We start from the raw sequence: 18,875 nt of genomic DNA, 5'->3' as shown, positions 1-18,875 counted from the left end.
TGACCTCAGGTGATCCGCCCGCCTGGGCCTCCCAAAGTGCTGGGATTACAGGCGTGAGCCACCGCACCCGACCAAGATAAACATTTTAAAAGTTTGCTTCAATTACCATCATCCTCCAGAAACAAGCCTTCCTAGCTCTGAGTGGTTAGAACTGCAGGGCGTGGTGGTAGCAGCGACCATGGGCTGGGGGAGCCCAAGACGGCACATCAGCGTCTTCTAGGTGCCCCCAGCCTTGCCCTTGAAGTCCGTCCTCCCATGCCAAACTTGTTTCAACAGCAAGTCCCCCAAACCCTGCTCACAACCCTCCCACGGGTCCCCAGCACCCACACCACAAAGCTGGGCAGCCTGGGTTGAGAAGATAGGTATTAAATGTGACTTTCCCTCCCTGAGCCTCAGCTTCCCCCCCCAAGCCTCAGTTTCCCCATCTCTAAAATGAGTTGATGGGGCAATACAAGGAGTTATCAAAGTTTTTTTTTTTTTAAAGCTTAACTCCCAAAATACACAGGTGTTCATTGGCAGGTGGTTCATTGGCAGGTGGTGGAGCATAACGATGACTCTCATAGGAAGGCTTTTCAGTTTCTGTCCCCGCGCCCACCCTCTGCCCTCTGGAGCTGCCTGGTACCTAAGCCTTCCTGGTTCTTTGCCTTTCGGGGACCTCGCTCCCCAGACACGCCTCTCCTTGGCCACGCCCCTGGTCACGCCAATGAAGTGCCACTTCGGGCCTAGACCCGCTTCTTATTGGTCCCGCCTCCGCAGGCCCCTCCCCGCATAAGGTTCCTAGTTTGCCCTTGCCCGGCCCACAGTTCCTCAGGCCCCCTGAGGCGCGGGGACCCGCCTGGGACTGCCTCCGACACTGCCTGAAAGGAGAACCCCTCGCCCTGGAGCCTACAATGCCAGTGGAGTCGATCACGCGGTCCACATTTGCAGATGTAGTAGAGAGTCTGGGGCGTCGGAGTCCTTGCAGGCTGTGGCGGCGTGATGGGTTGTTCTCTCCTGGCTCAGGCCCGGACGGGGCAGTCTGGAGAGCGCCGTGAGCGAGAAAGGCCCCCAGCGCCGGCTTCGGCTATTGGTGTCAGCGTCGCGGCCACTGGCCCAGCCGATGGGTCGGGACACACGCTCGCGCTCGCGGTCAGCGGGTCGCCGCGGCCGAAGGCAGCGGAGCCAGAGCGGGAGCCGGAGCCGAAGTCGGAGCAGGAGCCATGGGCGGCGAAACCGGCGGCGCCGGGAGGACGAGGGACGGCGCAGACGAAGGCGGCGGAGCCGGGAGCGTAGGTGGGGTCGCTGCGGGAGCAGCGCTGAGGATCCGGCTCCTACCTCAGGAGCGCCCGACCGAGGGTTGGAGATCCCGGGGAACTGGGAGATCCCCGACTTACTCGGGGAGGGCTTCCTGGAGAAGGGGACAACTGACCACGAGTCGCAGTTAACCTGGCAGCGGAAGGAAGGCGAGAGGCGTTCCAGGCAGGGGACCGGGTGGTTGGAGGGACAGCCCGGAGCCGGGTGAGCGAAGCGGCGGGGAGGTCACGAGAGACCAGATCATATCGAGCCCTGTGTGCTCAGCACATTAGATCTTGGTTATTAGTCGGAGGGAAATGGGGAGCCTTGAGAGGAATTTGGGCAGGGGAGTGACGTGGACTGACTTACTGTGCAAACTTTCTGGCTTTGAGGTGGAGAAGGGATGGAACGGGGTGGGCAGGAGCGGCACCAGAGGAGGACGGCACGGTTGTCCAGACAGTAGATGATGGCAGCCTCGATGAGAGAGAGGCTGTAGGCAACCACAGCGGGGAAAGTGCGTAGATTTCAGAGAGATTCTGGAAGTAGAGGTGACAACATTTGCTAATGGAAGTGGACTGTGGGAGGGAAGAAGACTCGGTGTTAGCTGGCAGGACTCACAGCTGACTCCTAGTACCTTAATCTCAGCTTCCCCACGGCCCACGGTCCTTTGCTTCTGAAGATGGGACACTTAGTCGGATTTGCCTTGAGCTGGGTCCTGTACAGAGAAACCAGAATGGTGACAGGGACTGATTCCCAGACCGGGGCTCCAGTGCTGGCTCAGCCCCTTCGTGGCTGTGACACTCAGGCCAGTTTTGCCTCACTCTGGGCCAAGTTCATTCATCTGCTGTGGTTGGTTGGTTGTTTGTTTTTGAGACGGAGTCTTCCTCTGTCGCCCAGGCTTGGGTGGAGTGGCGCCATCTCAGCTCACTGTTACCTGTGCCTCCCAGGTTCAAGCGATTCTTCAGCCTCAGCCTCCCGGGTAGCTGAGATTACAGGTGCATGTTGCCAACCCAGCTAATTTTTGTATTTTTTAGTAGAGCTGGGGTTTCTCCATGTTGGCCAGGCAGGTCTTGAACTCCTGACCTCAAGTGATCCTGGCCCTCAAGAGATCTCCCAAAGTGCTGGGATTACAGGCGTGAGCCACCATGCCTGGCCATAATTCTTGTTTTTATTTTTATTTTTTATTTTTTATTTTTTTTAATTTTTTTTGAGACAGAGTCTCACTCTGTCACCCAGGCTGGAGTGCAGTGGCCAGATCTCGGCTCACTGCAAGCTCCGCCTCCCGGGTTCACGCCATTCTCCTGCCTCAGCCTCCCTAGTAGCTGGGACTACAGGCGCCCGCCACCTCGCCCGGCTAGTTTTTTGTATTTTCTAGTAGAGACGGGGTTTCACCGTGTTAGCCAGGATGGTCTCGATCTCTTGACCTTGTGGTCATCCCGTCTCGGCCTCCCAAAGTGCTGGGATTACAGGCTTGAGCCACTGCGCCCGGCCTGTATTTTTTTAGTAGAGACGGGGTTTCACCGTGTTAGCCAGGATGGTCTCGATCTCCTGAGCTCGTGATCCACCTGTCTCGGCCTCCCAAAGTGCTGGGATTACAGGTTTGAGCCACCGCGCGCGGCCATTTTTTTTATTTTTGAGATGGAGTCTCGCTCTGTCCCCCAGGCTGGAGTGCAGTGGCCGGATCTCAGCTCACTGCAAGCTCCGCCCCCCGGGTTCACGCCATTCTCCTGCCTCAGCCTCCCGAGTAGCTGGGACTACAGGCGCCCGCCACCTCGCCTGGCTAGTTTTTTTGTATTTTTTAGTAGAGACGGGGTTTCACCGTGTTAGCCAGGATGGTCTCGACTTCCTGACCTCATGATCCGCCCACCTTGGCCTCCCAAAGTGTTGGGATTACAGGTGTGAGCCACTGCACCTGGCCGCATAAGTCTTGTTAATGTCATCTTTGTGTTTTTTTGTCTGCCATTTTCTGGTAGTGGAATTATTTGCAATAATTTGCCACACTAGATATATAGTTAGAATTAATGTTCAGAAAAATTCAATCGAATTTGTGGCCAATATTTAAGGGCTCCGCAATGATTGGTTTCAACATAGTTTAGATTTTTTGGTATGAGCTTAATGGGTAGAACATTTAACAAAATATTTGGCAGTTCTGTGTGTACAAAGACGCCTAAACGTGACTGGGTGCAGTGGCTCACATCTGTAATCCCAGCACTTCGGGAGGCTAAGACAGAAGGCTTGCCTGAGCCCAGGAGTTCAAGACCAGCCTGGGCGACGTAGCAAGACCCCCTCTGTTCAAAAAATGTAAAAAGTTAGCTGGGTATGGTAGTGTGCGCCTGTAGTCCCAGCTACTCAGGAGGCTGAGGCGAGAGGATGGCTTGAGCCCAGGAGGTCAAGGCTGCAGTGAGCTCTGATCGTGCCACTGCACTCCAGCCTGGGTGACAGAGGGAGACCCTCTCTCTAATGAATAAAAATATAGACCTTGTCTCCAGTAGACTTTGTGTCTAATAGACCCTGTCTCTAATAAATAAAATTAAAGGCCCCTGAACCACCCCTGGGGTTGTACATCTTCCATTCCCTGCGCTCTATTGTGTTAACTCCTGTCCATCCTGTGGGACCAGTTCAAATGCCACTTCCATCTAGGAAGCCCTCCCTTGACAACCTAGATGCGTTCGGGTCGCCTGGTTCATACCCTTATAACTCCTGCACCACCAGCCCCAGCCACCTCCCTGCTGTCGCCTCCTCCCTCTCCCCCACACTCTGTCTCAGCCACACAGCCTCCTTGTTGTTCTTAGAACGTGCCAAGTCAGTGCCTGCCTTTAGGCCCTTGCTCTTGTTCTGCCTCGAACACTCCCTCCAAATCCACCCATCGCTGCCTCCCCACTCCCTCCAGACCTTGGCTCAGTGTCAGCTCCTGAGAGAGCCCCTCTCTGCCCCGGGCCCTGCAGCCCCAGCCCCTGTGCTCGGCATCTACTCTCTGTGGCTTCTGCCTCTGCCTGCTGTTGCATGGTGTGTTTATTTATTGCTCTCTTCCTTGTTGGGACCCACCAGAGGGTAAGCCCAGGAAGGCAGAAGCCATCAGTATTTGAGTCACTGCTACATCCCCAGAACCTAGAACAGTGCCTGCCCCCCTCCCGCTATGGGCACCCAGTAAGCATCTGTGGAGCAGATGACAGCGGCAGGCACTGAGCGGGCGTCCATGGGTCCCCTCTGCAGGTCAGATTCGGAGGAAGAGCGGTGGCAGCACTCAGGGATGCGAAGCCGGAGCCCCCCGCGGTCCCGGTGGTGCTCGAGGGATGGGTCCTCTCAGTCAGACTCGGGAGAGGAGCAGTCACGGGGCCAGTGGGCTCACCGGCGACGGCGTGCGCGCTCCTGGTCCCCTAGCTCCTCAGTGTCCAGCTCTGCGTCTCCACGGCGATCCCAGAGCCCCCGGGCGGCCGCGGCCGCCCTGAGCCAGCAGCAGAACCTGCAGGAGCGGCTGCGCCTGCGGGAGGAGCGGAAGCAGCAGGAGGAGCTGATGAAGGCCTTCGAGACGCCCGAGGAGAAGCGCGCACGGCGGCTGGCCAAGAAGGAGGCCAAGGAGCGCAAGAAGCGGGAGAAGATGGGCTGGGGTGAGGAGTACATGGGCTACACCAACACCGACAACCCCTTCGGAGACAACAACCTGCTGGGCACCTTCATCTGGAACAAGGTGGGCCCTGCCGGGTGGTGGCCTCTGCCCCTGTAGCATTTCCGCTGTTTCTGGAGACCCCAACACTCGAGACACTCCCAGCCCGCACTCAATCGTGAAAGATCGCATGAGCCAGCTTCTGCCGCCATTTTTTTTTTTTTGGACACAGGGTCTCGCTCTGTCGCCCAGGCTGGAGTGCAGTGTGTGATTGTGGCTCACTGCAGCTTGATCTCCTGGCCTCCAGCGATCCTCCTTCCTCAACCTTTTGACTTTCTGGGACCACAAGCACCACCACCATGCCCAGCTAATTTTGTATTTTTTTGTAGCGATGGAGTCTCACTGTGTTGGCCAGGCTGGCCTCGAACTCCTAAGCTCAAGTGATTTTCCCACCTCAGCCTCCCAGAGTTCTGGGATTACAGGTGTGAGCCACTGCGCCCGGCTCACCATCACTTTCTTGCCATTAGCTGTGTCTCTTGCGGTGTAAGCTTCAGCTATTCTTTGCCCCGAACACCAGCCCAACCTGAAACCTGTCTGGAGAGCCAGCTCTTGGCATCACGTACCCAGGACAGGGTTCCACAGTTCCAGGTGCTCTGTCGTCTTGAGCTGGTTGTTTCGTTCTGCGCCTCCCATGTAACCACTAGCCACACTGGTGGCAAAAAACAACAGAACTTTTCATCTCTTGGTTCTGGAGGCCAGAAGCCCAAAATCAAGGCGCGGGCAGGTGTGGGCAGGACCGCACTCCCTCTGGGGGCCGAGGGGAAGGCCCTCCTGCCTCTCCCAGCTCCCAGTCATGGCTGGTGATTCCTGAGCCCTCCCTGGCTCGTAGCCGCAGAACCCGGCCTGTTCCTGTGTGGCGTGGCTGCCTCTCTTCCCGTCTCTGTCTCCACACGGCCTTCTCCTCCGTGTGCCTGTGTCTGAATGTTCCTCTTCTCATGAGGATACCAGGCGTTGGATGAGGGCCTGCCACCTCCAGGATGCCCTCATCTTACCTACGTCTGCGAGACCTCCTCACTTTTTTCTTTTTGAGACAGAGTCTTACTCTGTTGTCCAGGCTGAAGTGCAATGGCGCGATCCTGGCTCACTGCAACCTCTGCCTCCCAGGTTCAAGTGATTCCCGTGCCTCAGCCTCCCAAGTAGCTGGAATCACAGGCGTGTGCCACCACACTCGGCTCATTTTTGTATTTCTAGTAGAGATGGAGCTGAACCATGTTGGTCAGGCTGGTCTCGAGCTCCTGACCTCAAGTGATCCGCCCGCCTTGGCCTCCCAAAGTGCTGGGATTACAGGCGTGAGCCACCGTGCCTGGCCAAGACCTCCTTTCACATAGGGTCACGGTTACAGCTACAGGGGTTCAGATGGGGATGTGCCTGTGGGGGACATAGCTCATCTGAAGCAGCGCCCACTTGTGGAGGGGGTGGAGCAGGCAATGGGTGGGCTGGGCCAACTGCACCTGCTCGCCGGTTGTGCAGTTGGGAGCTGTGGGGTCCCCAGGTGGCTTCTGCCCAGTGTCGTCTGAGAACACAGCGGGCTCCTTCCGCCTTGGGGCCCTCACCCCGCCGCACCCCTGCCTGGCCACGCTCTGCCCCTTCCTGGGCTGTTCTCTTTTGTCAGGCCTCAACTGACATGTCCCCTCTTGAGAGAGCCCTTCCTGGCCCCTTGCTCCCCAGCCCCCCCCCCAAGTTCTTTATTGAGGCACCCACTGCTGCCTGGCACTTCATCGCCACTGTGTGCTGTGCGCCTGCGGTGTGCTGGGCACCGCTGTGAGCCCTGGGAGGGCAGCCATGGAGGAGGAAGATGTGGTCATCATTAACACTTGTGGAAGTGGCCCCAGGCTGGGCTGGATAGACCACAGAGTGGCCTGGGCATCTAGGGGGTGGTCCCCAGCCAGGCAGCCTGTGTCCCTGGAGGCAGGCTCTTCTGGGTGGCAGGGGGTCCTGGAACACCCTCATGGCGACGGAGCGCCTGGAACCTGGGGAGGGTGGTTGGGAAGTGGGGGCTCCGCACCAGGCTCCTAGACAGCTGCTAGAAGAAGCCAGCTTTGAGGGGCTCCAGGCTGGGACGGTGCCCATCCATGGCTGCCCCGTGCCCTGCTGTGTGGGCCGGGCCCCATGACCCCACAGGTTTGCTTTCAGAGCCGCTGCTGCCCCCACTCACTGTTCCTGCCCCACTCCACGCGCAGTGGGGGACCCTGACTTGCTGAGGTCATGGCCTTCACATCCGAAGCAGCCAGACTCCCGGGTAAAGCGAGTCAGCAGGCCCGGAGCAAGGCTCTTCTGTTGGGGGCTGGGGAGGCCCTGATCGAGGCACTCCTGTTGGGAGTTGGGGTGGCCCCAAGCAAGTCCCTCCTGTTAGGATTGGGGTGGCCCTGAGTGAGGCCCCTGTTGGAAGTTGGGGTGGCCCCTTCTTCCCCTTTGCATACACCTCACTCCCAGTGGGGCTCCGTGTCTGTGCTGAATTGGATCCGCTTGGTTTCAGGAGCATTGAGGAGGGGTTGGAAGACGTGCAGTGCGGGCAGGTTGCCTCTCTCTGCAAAACGAGGGCCGTGGTCAATCTCTTGGACGAAGGAGCCGAGGAGGGGGGCGAGGGGGCAGGTCTGTGCTCAGACGGGTGTGCTTGGCGCTTCCAGGCCCTAGAGAAGAAGGGGATCAGCCACCTGGAGGAGAAGGAGCTGAAGGAGCGGAACAAGAGGATCCAGGAGGACAACCGACTGGAGCTGCAGAAGGTAGGCGCCCACCAGCCTGCTGGGCAGGGCCCTCCCTCTCCAGGGCCTGGAGGCCCACCCGCTGTGGCGGAACTTGAGGAGGCTTAGGTGGGAAGTCCCGGGGGCTGGCTTCAGGTAAGGCTGCATCCAGCCTTACATGAGTCTCAGACCATGGACCCAGGAAGCCGTTTCCCTCCACCTTGGCTCTGCTGGCCTCGGGCCTTCACTCCGAGATGCTCCCTTCAGGGTCGCCGAGAGGACCCCAGCTGCTCTGAGCTGCTGAGTCTCAGGCGGGAGGGCCCTCCCTTCCCAAGGTCTGTCCACCAGCACAGGCATCTCCGGACCAATCCCTGTGCCCAGGGCAGCCAGGTGAGGGCTGGGCCCCCATCGCAGCCCAGCAGACCCCACGGCCCCGGCTGCCCTCAGCCTCCTGTGCCTGCAGGTGAAGCAGCTGCGACTGGAGCGGGAGCGCGAGAAGGCCATGCGCGAGCAGGAGCTGGAGATGCTGCAGCGTGAGAAGGAGGCGGAGCACTTCAAGACGTGGGAGGAGCAGGAGGACAACTTCCACCTCCAGCAGGCCAAACTGCGGTGCGCCGGGGCCCCCTCCCCCGACCCAGACTCGAGCCAGGGCTGGGCACTGGCTGGCACCCTGCGCCCTGTCTGGAGGCCACTGCTCTCCCACCCCTCAGGGTCCCACGCGGCACTTCCTGGAACCTTCCCTTCCTGACCCCTTCCCGGGCAGCGGGGCTCCTGCCTCCTGCCCTCCCCCGCTGGACTGGGCGCAGAGGAGACGGGCCCCGGTGTACGGCACCCCACGCCACCGTGCGTGCTGGACGCCGGGCCTGCACCGACCGCGGTTGTCCCTCCCACACTGCCCACGAGGGCGGCGCCCCTGTCCACCCGGTTTACAGACGAGGAAGCTGAGGCTCCGGAGTATTCCTGCTTGCCCTGGGCCCCGTGGTGGGTGACATCAGGCTCCTCCCAGCTCAGGCCTGCCTGGTGACGGGTTCTCTTGGGTTGGACCAGGGGCCGCCCGCCACACGCACCCCTGCAGGCCCAGAGCAGAAGCCCTGGCTCTCCGGCCCAAGTTGTCTGCCTGGGGGAGGAGGCGGCTGTGAGGCAGGGACTGCTCTGGCCCCTCAGCCTGCCTCTGCCTCAGCTCCTCCACTCTTCCCCATCACCGTCCACATAGAAGCCGCCCTCCCGGGCGCATCCCAGAGGCCCTCCAGGAAGCCCTCCCACCTGGCCCACGCTCCGGGCCCACACTGTGTGCACTTTGCCCTGCTGGCCTGTGCCCTCTGGCTGACCCGGCTCACTCTACCTTGTGCCTCCTCCTCTTCCTGCAGGAAGCCTTCCCTGACCACCCCCAGCATGTTAGGCCCCCTCCCCAGCTCCCACTGGTGCAGTCACCCCAAGGGCAGGGCATTCAGCGTGGAGGGTACAGCCCAGGCTCTGACACCACCTTCCCTGCTTCCCACAGCTCCAAGATCCGCATCCGGGACGGGCGGGCCAAGCCCATCGACCTGCTGGCCAAGTACATCAGCGCCGAGGATGACGACCTGGCCGTGGAGATGCACGAGCCCTACACGTTCCTCAACGGCCTCACCGTGGCCGACATGGAGGACCTGCTGGAGGACATCCAGGTACCCGGCCCCACCCGATGCTCCTCCAACCTGCACACTCGCCCCCATCCCACCCCAGCCACGCACGTGCCCTGACCCCCGCCCCCTGCCCCCAGGTCTACATGGAGCTGGAGCAGGGCAAGAACGCCGACTTCTGGCGGGACATGACCACCATCACCGAGGACGAGATCTCCAAGCTCCGCAAGCTGGAGGCCTCGGGCAAGGGGCCAGGTAACTGTGGGCGTGCACCTGGGCTCTGGGGGAGCTGCGGGGGCTGCAGGGTTCACCCGGAAGCCTCAGACTTGCTGTGGGGCCTGGTGCTCTCTTCAGGCCTCAGTTTCCCCAACTGGGGCCTCCCCTTCTGAGCCGAGCCACCAGGGGGCGGCAGCAGCAGGCGGTAGGCCCCGGGAGGGGTGCAGGGGGGCGGGCCTCTGTCTGGGGTGCAGGCCAGCAGCATCCAGATCCAGCATCCGGTAAACGCTGACCCGGTGGTGCCTGGCCTCCCGGAGCCGCAGGGCTTTGTGCTCGGGTTTCAGTGCTCACGGTGGTCCTGCCTATGTGAGCAGGTCTCACTCCACGCGGCCTGAAGGCCGTGCAGCCCTGGTTCAGGGCGCTCCTCCTCCCACGGGTCAGTTCATGCTCCTCCAACGTGATGGGCTTTTAAAATCATGTTTCCCTCCCCTCCGTGCGGTTGCACACATATGATCACCCGGGACGCTCTAAAGCGTCTACCCCGAGCACTGCGGACATTTGGGCTGGGCCGTTCCCTAGGGTGGGACCGTCCTGGGCACTGCAGGGTGCTGAGCAACGTCTCCGGCCTCCACCCACCCCGGGTCAGGAGCACCCCTAGTCCTGACAACCGCAGATGTCCCAGACATCACCCAGAGTCCCCTGGGGGCAGAATTGCCCTAGATGGGACCCCCGGTATAAAAGCCAACCACAGCAGCCCCGGCCCCTCTCCTCCAAAATCCACACCCCAGCAGCTGCTGTAACAATGCCTGGCTCTCATGGGCCACGCATCCCTGTCAACAGACCCGGTCCTTCCGCTGCCCTCTCTCTCAGGCCTTGGCTGCCACCAGCCCATGGTGGCCGAGGATCCCTGGAGGCTGGGTCAGTGTCATTTACAGCCCTTAGCATGGTCTGTGGCAGGTCCTTCTAGGAAAGAGCTTGTGACTTTCCTCTTTTCCAGGGGAGCTTGTCTTCCCCGGAGGTGGAGGTCACTCAGCCATCCCGTCCCTCCAGTGGTTGCCTCGGTGGGGCGCATCCTCCCGTAACCTCAGAGAGGCAGGGCAGTTCTCCAGCATCAGAGATGTGTCCGTAAGGGTCTTTGTGTGCTCCTGCTGGTGGCAGCGGGGCTGGAGAAAGACTTCTGGGGGCAGCACATTTTCCTTCAGAAGCCCCAGACCCTACAGGCTGGCTGCAGGAAGCCTGGGAGGCATTTCCACCATTGCCTAGGCCTTGCCCTCTCCCATAAGCCTGGGAGGCATTTCCACCATTGCCTAGGCCCTGCCCTCTCCCATAAGCCTGGGAGGCATTTCCACCATAGCCTAGGCCCTGCCCTCTCCCATAAGCTTGGGAGGCATTTCCACTATTGCCTAGGCCCTGCCCTCTCCCATAAGCCTGGGAGGTATTTCCAGCATGCCCCATTGTCCTAGGCCCCAGCCTCTTCCGTCCCTTCCATGGCCTTCTGCCTCCACCACGTCTGCCTCAGCCCACCTTCCCCCTCACACATTACAGCTGGGGACCCCAGGTGGCTTTGGTGTCCTCTGAGGGAGTTTTTCTGATTCTCCTTTCAGCATGATTTCCAGGAGTAGGGAAACCAGGGGTCTTGATTTTACTGTCCCCTCAGAGACCCACAGAGCCTCTGTCTTGGTCTTCTTAAATTAATTGGGTTTTTTCTTTTACTTTTCATTTTTCAGAGACAAAGTCTCGCTCTGTCGTCCAGGCTAGAGTTGAGTGGCATGATCAAGGCTCACTGTAGCCTCGACTTTCTGGGCTTAGGTGATCCTCCCGCCTCAGCCTCCCTAGTAGCTGGGATTACAGGCACTTACCACCACACCCAGCTAATTTACTTTATTTTACTTATTTTTTGAGAAGGAGTCTCACTCTGTCACCAGCGTGGAGTGCAGTGGTGCGATCTCAGCTCACTGCGATCTCCGCCTCCCAGATTCAAGCGATTCTCCTGCCTCAGCTGCCCAAGTAGCTGGGACTACAGACGCGTGCCAACACGCCCAACTAATTTTTGTATTTTTAGTAGAGACGGGGTTTCACCATGTTGGCCAAGATGGTCTCAATCTCTTGACCTCATGATCCACCCGCCTCAGCCTCCCAAAGTGCTGGGATTACAGGTGTGAGCCACCGTGCCCAGCCACTTTTTAAATTTTTTTGTAGAGATGGGGTCTCACTGTGTTGCCCAGGCTGGTCTTGAACTCCTGGCCTCAAGCAATCCTCCTGCCTCATCTCCAAAAGGGCTAGGATTAAAGGCGTGAGCCACTGCATACTTTTTCTTGTCTTACAAAATTATTTAAGTTTTTTATTTCTGTACATTATTGGGGAACAGGTGGTGTTGGTTACATGAATAAGGTGTTTTTGTTGTTGTTTTTGGTTTTTTTCTTTTTCTTTTTGAGACGGAGTTTTGCTCTGTCGCCAGGCTGGAGTGCAGTGGCACGATCTCAGCTCACTGCAACCTCTGCCTCCCGGGTTCAAGTGATTCCCCTGCCTCAGCCTGCCGAGTAGCTGGGATTACAGGCGCACCACCACACCCGGGTAATGTTTTGTATTTTAGTAGAGACAGGGTTTCACGATGTTAGCCAAGATGGTCTTGATCTCCCGACCTCGTAATCCACCCACCTCAGCCTCCCAAAGTGCTGGGATTACAGGTGTGAGCCACCGCGCCTGGCCAGTTACATGAATGAGTTATTTAATGGTGATTTGTGAGATTTTGGTGCACCTAGCTTTTTCTAGGAAGTTCTAACCCTACAGTAGGTTGGGCAGTAGAAAATGGGTGTCATCCCAGCTCAGCCTCATTAGCCTCCCACCCTGTATAGGGCCTGGCCTCTCTCCACGCAACCCTGGGGCCCTTGGCCTGCACCCCCAGCCTCTAGCAGCTGCTGGGGCCCCCCTAAACCCTGTGGGCCCCCTTGTGGGCATTCGGGAGGTGACCAGACATGCAGCAGCACGTCCAGACCGACTTTCTATAAACGCTGACTCGGCGGCGCCTGGCTTCCCGGGAACCGCGCAGCTGGGCTCTTCTGCTTGGGTTTCAGTGTTCGTGGCAGCCCCGCCTGTCCGAGCACAGCCACGCTCTGCTTGGCTGTGGCTGCCACAGCTTCCATTGCCACTTAGGGCCCAGCAAAGGGGCTGCAGCTCTGGGTGCCGATTCCACGGTCCCAGGTGATTGGCTGGAGGGGACTCGGGTTCGTCTAGACTCTATCCAGTCCCTTGTGCTCTGGGTGTGGGCCTCTTGACCCTCTGTCCGCCAGCGGGGACTGGAGAAGGCAGGTTTCGAGCAGGGTGCCTGTGCTGGTCACCTCCACCTGGTGTGTCCCCAACAGCCATACACCAAGCTGCCTGTGGGCCCAGCACGGTGCGGGGAGCAGCAGCAGCGAGCCTCAGTGCCGCCTCGGGAAGCTGCCATCGCTGGATGGTCAGGGAGGGCTTCCTGGCGGAAGGGATGTTCTCACTGAGCATGGAGGATTCGAGGAATTCAGGAGGCGAACGGGACAGAGAAGGATGGGTGGCTGGCAGGAAGCACAGCGCGTGCAAAGGCCCAGAGGTGGCAGGGGTCAGGCATGGGCAGCAAGGGGGCAGGGTTGTGAGGTGAGGCCAGACCCAGCGGGGTGGGTAGCAGTGTCCTCAAAACAGCCCTGAGGCTGCGGGCATGCCACGTGGTGTGGGCAGAGCAAGTGGAGTCAGGCTGGGCTCCAGCCTCCCAGCACCCACTCCCGCCGTCAGTGGCCTCCCCGTCTATCGAGGAGGGACTTGAGTCTCGGGCCCCCGGGCCAGTGGTAGATGCCAGACAGACTCCCTGTAGGATGGGGGGCGGCCCCAGGACTTCCCCAGGGGCCAGCAGGGCGGCCTTCTTTGCCAGGGCAGAGCTCCCTGGATCATTGGGCTTCACAGAGGGAAACCAAGGCCCAGAGAGGGCAAGCCACTTGCCCACAGTCACACAGCCCAGGCTGGCAGAGCAGATCTGAATTCCAGAGAACTTGGCTACCGAGCACACCCCTCACCCCCTCATGGGCTGCCCAAGGCCAGGGCAGAGTTGGGCCAGGTTGGTGGGCCGGGCCCACGACCAGGGTTCCCAGACCCACATGTCAGACTCACCTAGGGAGGTCATTCTCAGGGCTGAGAATGCCAGTCGTGGCCTCCCCGACGCTAGGGGCCTGGGCCTCCAGGCAAGGCAGCATCTGCATTTTAACATGGCTCCCAGCCTCCGCCCACCCCTCCCCTCCGCTGCGGCCAGGGCGGGGGCAACCTGAGAACAGGGAGGAGGCGGGACCCCTGTGGGGGAAGAGTGGGGGAGAGGGACCCCCCCCCCCATGGCAGGGGAGGAGGCCCTGATGGGGTGGAGGAGCATCCAGGCAATGTGGAACCACCCCCATGGCCCCACCCCGCTGCAGGTGAGCGCCGCGAGGGGGTCAACGCCTCCGTCAGCTCTGACGTGCAGTCGGTGTTCAAGGGGAAGACATACAACCAGCTGCAGGTCATCTTCCAGGGCATCGAGGGCAAGATCCGCGCTGGGGGCCCCAACCTGGACATGGGCTACTGGGAGAGCCTCCTGCAGCAGCTGCGTGCTCACATGGCGCGGGCCCGGTGAGCACTGGGTGCGGGCACCAGGGGTGGTGCCATCCAGGTGGGGTGGGTTTCGCCCCCTCCTGGGTCCTGGGTGGGGTGGGTCTCGCCTCCTCCTGGGACCTTGTGGGGTGGAGGGGGCAGGAAAGTGCCAACTGGCCGGGGCCCACCTATGAGTGATGAAGGGGGGCTGGGGGTCATGCAGGCCCGTCCCCTAACGGGAAGGCCCCAGGATGCTCCGGTGCCCTCACCTGGAGTCCTGAGCCCCGTTGGTCTCACAGGGCTCCCCAGGAGCTTCTGCCGTTTAACGAGTACTTGGCTCCAGCAGCCATGGCATCACGGGAAGCCCTGAGGCCGCCTGCCTGTCCATGCTGCCTTCCACCCAGGCCCGCGCCCTCCCCGCACTGTTGCCTCCTGGCGTCTGGCTGTGTACAGATTCCTGGAGTGCTTTTGGCACCGCTGTGTAAATACATGTTTCCCTTGCTAATCTGTAAACGTCTCTAAATTTATCATGCTTGTTGGCTGGTGTCCTGCTGGGCCCCTTCTCCTGGCCAGCCCCAGCCACAAGACACTGAGACTCCAACGTGAGACCCAGACCCACCCCTCCCTGCCACAGGATGGTTCTGCGGGTAGCTGGGTCCCCTCGTCCTCGCTCCCATAAGCCTTGACCCTGAACTGGCCAAGCGTCCCAGCCAGAGCCGTGGCTGCTCGCCACCTTCTCAGGGTCTTTGCAGCAAAAAGGGGGGTGAGAATTTCTGTGGGGGTGGGGCGCGGAGCCCCTTCGCCTCCACGTGGGTGACCCCAGCCCTGCATCCCAGGCTGCGCGAGCGCCACCAGGACGTGCTGCGGCAGAAGCTGTACAAACTGAAGCAGGAGCAGGGCGTGGAGAGCGAGCCGCTGTTCCCCATCCTCAAGCAGGAGCCTCAGTCCCCCAGCCGCAGGTATGCCCGGCCTGGCCGGCACCCCGGGACGCCGATGCAGATGCGGAACAGGATGGAGGGGCCGTGGGCGGCCTCCGCCCCTCCAACGCTCTCTCCTCCCCAGCCTGGAGCCTGAGGACGCGGCGCCCACCCCGCCCGGGCCCTCCTCGGAGGGCGGCCCCGCGGAGGCCGAGGTGGACGGCGCAGCCCCGACAGAGGGCGACGGCGACGGTGAGGGCGAGGGCGAGGGCGAGGGCGAGGCGGTGCTCATGGAGGAGGACCTGATTCAGCAGAGCCTAGATGACTACGACGCTGGCAGGTACAGCCCGCGGCTGCTCACGGCGCACGAGCTGCCACTGGACGCGCACGTGCTGGAGCCGGACGAGGACCTGCAGCGCCTGCAGCTCTCGCGCCAGCAGCTCCAGGTCACGGGTAAGGGCGGGGCTGGAGGCCAGGGGGCGGGGCTCCTCCAGCCTCATTTCCTGGGGGAAGCCCCTGGCGTCAATGGGGAGCTGCTCCATTCTTGTTCCCCGGGTCTCTGAGCATCCGTTCAGTCACCTGCACGTGCCCTGGGGCGTTCACTCATTCATCCTGGGCTTGCTGGCCCGCTGGCCTTGGGGCCACAGGTGGTGGTAGCTTTCACCGGCTGCTGTCCGAGCACTCCCTGGGCGGCCTCCGTCCTAAGACAGAGGAGAAAATACCAGCTTCAGAAAATTCCTGGGCCAGGACCCCTCGGGGGTCGTGCGTGGGGCTGGACCCCGCAGCCAGGCCCTAACCACCAGGCTCTCCTGCTGCTTGGCGGGGAAGCGCGCTGCACTTGGTCCCCACCCAGGAGGACGATAGATAGGACAACCAAGGTCCGGGGCCCAGGGTGTATAGTGCGGGTCTTAGGGTCCCCCAGGCCCTGTCCCCCACCATGTGCCTTAGCCCGCCCCAGCCTGTTTCCCTTTTGTGGGAGACACCAGCGGCCTCCCCTGTTAGAGAGGCTGGGAGGGAGGCCAGGACGCAGGGGGAGGCCGAGGCCCGGGTGAACGCCGTCCCGCCCGCAGGAGACGCCAGCGAGAGCGCCGAGGACATCTTCTTCCGGCGGGCCAAGGAGGGCATGGGCCAGGACGAGGCGCAGTTCAGCGTGGAGATGCCGCTCACCGGCAAGGCCTACCTGTGGGCCGACAAGTACCGGCCACGCAAGCCGCGCTTCTTCAACCGCGTGCACACGGGCTTCGAGTGGAACAAGTACAACCAGACACACTACGACTTCGACAACCCGCCGCCCAAGATCGTGCAGGGCTACAAGTTCAACATCTTCTACCCCGACCTCATCGACAAGCGCTCCACGCCCGAGTACTTCCTGGAGGCCTGCCCCGACAACAAGGATTTCGCCATCCTGCGCTTCCACGCGGGGCCGCCCTACGAGGACATCGCCTTCAAGATCGTCAACCGCGAGTGGGAATACTCGCACCGCCACGGCTTCCGCTGCCAGTTTGCCAACGGCATCTTCCAGCTGTGGTTCCACTTCAAGCGCTACCGCTACCGGCGGTGATGCCCCGGGGAACGGCAGGCAGGTGTCCTCGGGGGCCGCAATAAAGGGACTTTGGTGAAGCTGACAGTCACTCCAGGGCCACTGTCTGGGCTGAAGGGCCACGGGTTCACGTCTCACCTCAGGCTGCATCTTCCCCTCGCTGGGCCTCAGTTTCCCCCTATGTAAAAGGAGGGTCACCGTAGAGCCTGCCTTGTGAGCTGAGGACACGCTGGGACAGGCTGGCCCAGGCTCCCGATGCATTGGAGGGGGCGCTGGGGGCATCTTTAGAGCACGAGGGCGGCCAGCAGCCGCCAGCTGACCTTACTGCCCAGGCGGACACACTCCGCCGCCCCTCAGCCAGGCTGGGTGTGGGGTCCACAGGGCCTGCCCCAGGCGGCAGCCACACAGGTGCCCTGGAGATGGGCCAGCGGGGCCCGGGCTTGGCGGTGCCAGGCTTGTGAGAAGCAACTCAAGGCCAGCCCCGACACATCACGGGGCACCCATTGGGTGTGAGACAGAGCCCGCGGCTGTGGGGCAGCTCCAGCCCTGCCCACAGGCCACCCTCACCCACATTGGCAGCATTGAGGCCAGGACGCTGCTGGTACCCGATCCGCCACTGTGGAATAGACCATCTGTGGACACCCAAACTCTGCAGGGCCCGTCCCCCAACTCACTGTGCTGGCTGTGGCTCCATTTCCCCGCAGCGGGGTGGGGAGGGTGCGTCGGGGTGCCCGTTCCTCTCATGGTCATGGGAACCAAAAGCCACTGAGCCGTTCTCCCCAGTCTCCGAGCACAGGGCCTGGAGGGCAGGGGCTCCCCAAGCCTGGGGGTTGGAGAATGGTGAGGGGCTTCCCCCAGGGATCCCCCCATCTGGCCTGCTCACAGGGCCTTGGGGCAGGAGACCAGTGACCCCGAGTTCTGCCCATGTCAGGACTGTAGCTTCTTCTCATTCCCCTTTCTCAGGCCAGGAGGGCCGAGGGCCACACGGATGCCACAGCCCAGGTTGGAGTGGCCCAGCCGGCAGGCTTGTTCCTTCAGCATCTGACGAGAACATCTCCAAAGGAAGCAAAATGGAATGTGCCTCCCGGACCCCCAAAGGGCCACCCAACCTCACCAGTCAGCAGCCCCAGACCACCCACAGCCCCGCCCAGACGCCCTGCCTCATCTGGAAATAGTTTCCTGTGTTTCTCTAAAAAGACTTTTGTAGGTGGGAAAAAAGATATTTTATTCTCATGGAACTGGCCTATTGACAAGATTGCATGTTTTTTTAATAAACGTTTTATTTTAGAATAATCTCAGGTTTGCCGAAATGCAGAGTGTAGCGTCCCCAGCGCCCCACACCCGCTGCCCTAGTTGCTGGCAGCGTTTGTGACACGGTGCATTTGTCACAAGGGAAGAGCCTGGGAAGCAACACGGCACCCAACTGGGGCCCGGTGGTCCCTCGGGAGCTGCGTTAGTGCCCGGGTCTGTCTTTGCCCCCCACCCCCTCTGCGTTGCTTCCCACAGTGGGGTGATGGTCCATTCCCCAGATGACGGGAGGGAGGGTACACGGGTGGACACAGCTGCCGGCCTGGGCCCAGGCTGTTGTGGGGGCAGCGCTTGGCCATGCCTGGAGACATTCATGGTGGTCCCGCCTTGGGGCTGCTCCTGGCGTGGAGTGGGTGGAGGCCAGGGATGCTGCCCAGCGTGCCGCAGTGCCCAGGATGAGCCTCCCCAAATGTCCTCACTGCAGCAGGCAGAGGTGGGAGGCAGATCCTGCACTCCCCCCGGTCACTGGTCACCTCCCAGCCCCGGCCTCTAACAGGATCCCAGGAGTTTCTGGCACAGGGCTTGGGAACTGGCCAGGGAAATGCATCTGATCAGAGTCCCCTCTCCACGCTGCAGACCCTAACCAGCCTCCTCCAGAATCCCAAATCGCATTGCAGCACACACGGCACTGCCATCCCTGGCCTAGCCTTTAGCAGACATCACAAGTCGACAGCAGATGGCCAGAGCCATCTTAGAATCCTTTGGGCAGCCTCTTGCGTGAGTCCCTGGCCAGCTCCACCGCCGATCAGGACAGGCTGCTGGGAGCAGGGCTGAGTCCGGGCTGGACTCGGGAGGTACTTTTTCTTCTTTTGAGACAGGCTGGAGTACAGTGGCGTGATCGCAGCTCTACATCCTCAACACCACAAGGCACTTTTGAGCCCAGAGTGGTGTTTGAGACAGGCTGGGTTCTGTAGTCACAGCCCAGGTTGTGTGTGCGTGGCTGGCGCAGTCCAGCCCGTACCGGGCCTAACCCAGACCTCACACCAGCAATATGTGACAGTATTTACTTCCATTTGGCTGCTCGGGAAACTGAGGCCCACAAAAGCCCACGTTTTCTTTTTTTTTTTTTTTTTT

At 60.9% G+C, this 18,875-nt stretch overlaps 1 protein-coding gene across 2 annotated transcripts; it reads left to right on the top strand.

Annotated features, from left to right (window-relative positions):
- The first annotated feature begins 1,052 nt into the window (after positions 1-1,052).
- On the top strand, positions 1,053-17,798 carry CACTIN (cactin, spliceosome C complex subunit). 2 transcript variants are annotated; one of them, XM_025369204.1, is made up of 11 exons: positions 1,053-1,272; positions 4,486-4,960; positions 7,564-7,659; positions 8,081-8,226; positions 9,119-9,281; positions 9,377-9,491; positions 13,883-14,075; positions 14,873-14,995; positions 15,099-15,406; positions 16,024-16,532; positions 17,457-17,786. In XM_025369204.1, exons 1-10 carry the CDS (start codon positions 1,100-1,102, stop codon positions 16,512-16,514), a joined length of 2,283 nt encoding a protein of 760 aa, XP_025224989.1. In that variant the 5' UTR covers positions 1,053-1,099; the 3' UTR covers positions 16,515-16,532; positions 17,457-17,786. The 2 variants fall into 2 exon arrangements, with proteins under 2 accessions (XP_025224989.1, XP_025224988.1); XM_025369203.1 differs by having other exon boundaries at positions 16,024-17,798.
- The last annotated feature ends 1,077 nt before the right edge of the window (positions 17,799-18,875 follow it).

This window comes from Theropithecus gelada, chromosome 19 (genome assembly GCF_003255815.1).
Source record: "Theropithecus gelada isolate Dixy chromosome 19, Tgel_1.0, whole genome shotgun sequence".
NCBI lineage: Eukaryota > Metazoa > Chordata > Mammalia > Primates > Cercopithecidae > Theropithecus > Theropithecus gelada.
This window is presented reverse-complemented; position numbering and strand designations above follow the sequence as displayed.

Bases quoted from the DNA above. Each gene is read 5' to 3' on its own strand.
- CACTIN (XM_025369203.1), top strand. From the start codon at position 1,100: ATGGGTCGGGACACACGCTCGCGCTCGCGGTCAGCGGGTCGCCGCGGC. The intron at 4,961-7,563 runs GTGGGCCCTGCC...TGGCGCTTCCAG, and splicing joins GCACCTTCATCTGGAACAAG to GCCCTAGAGAAGAAGGGGAT. The intron at 7,660-8,080 runs GTAGGCGCCCAC...CTGTGCCTGCAG, and splicing joins ACCGACTGGAGCTGCAGAAG to GTGAAGCAGCTGCGACTGGA.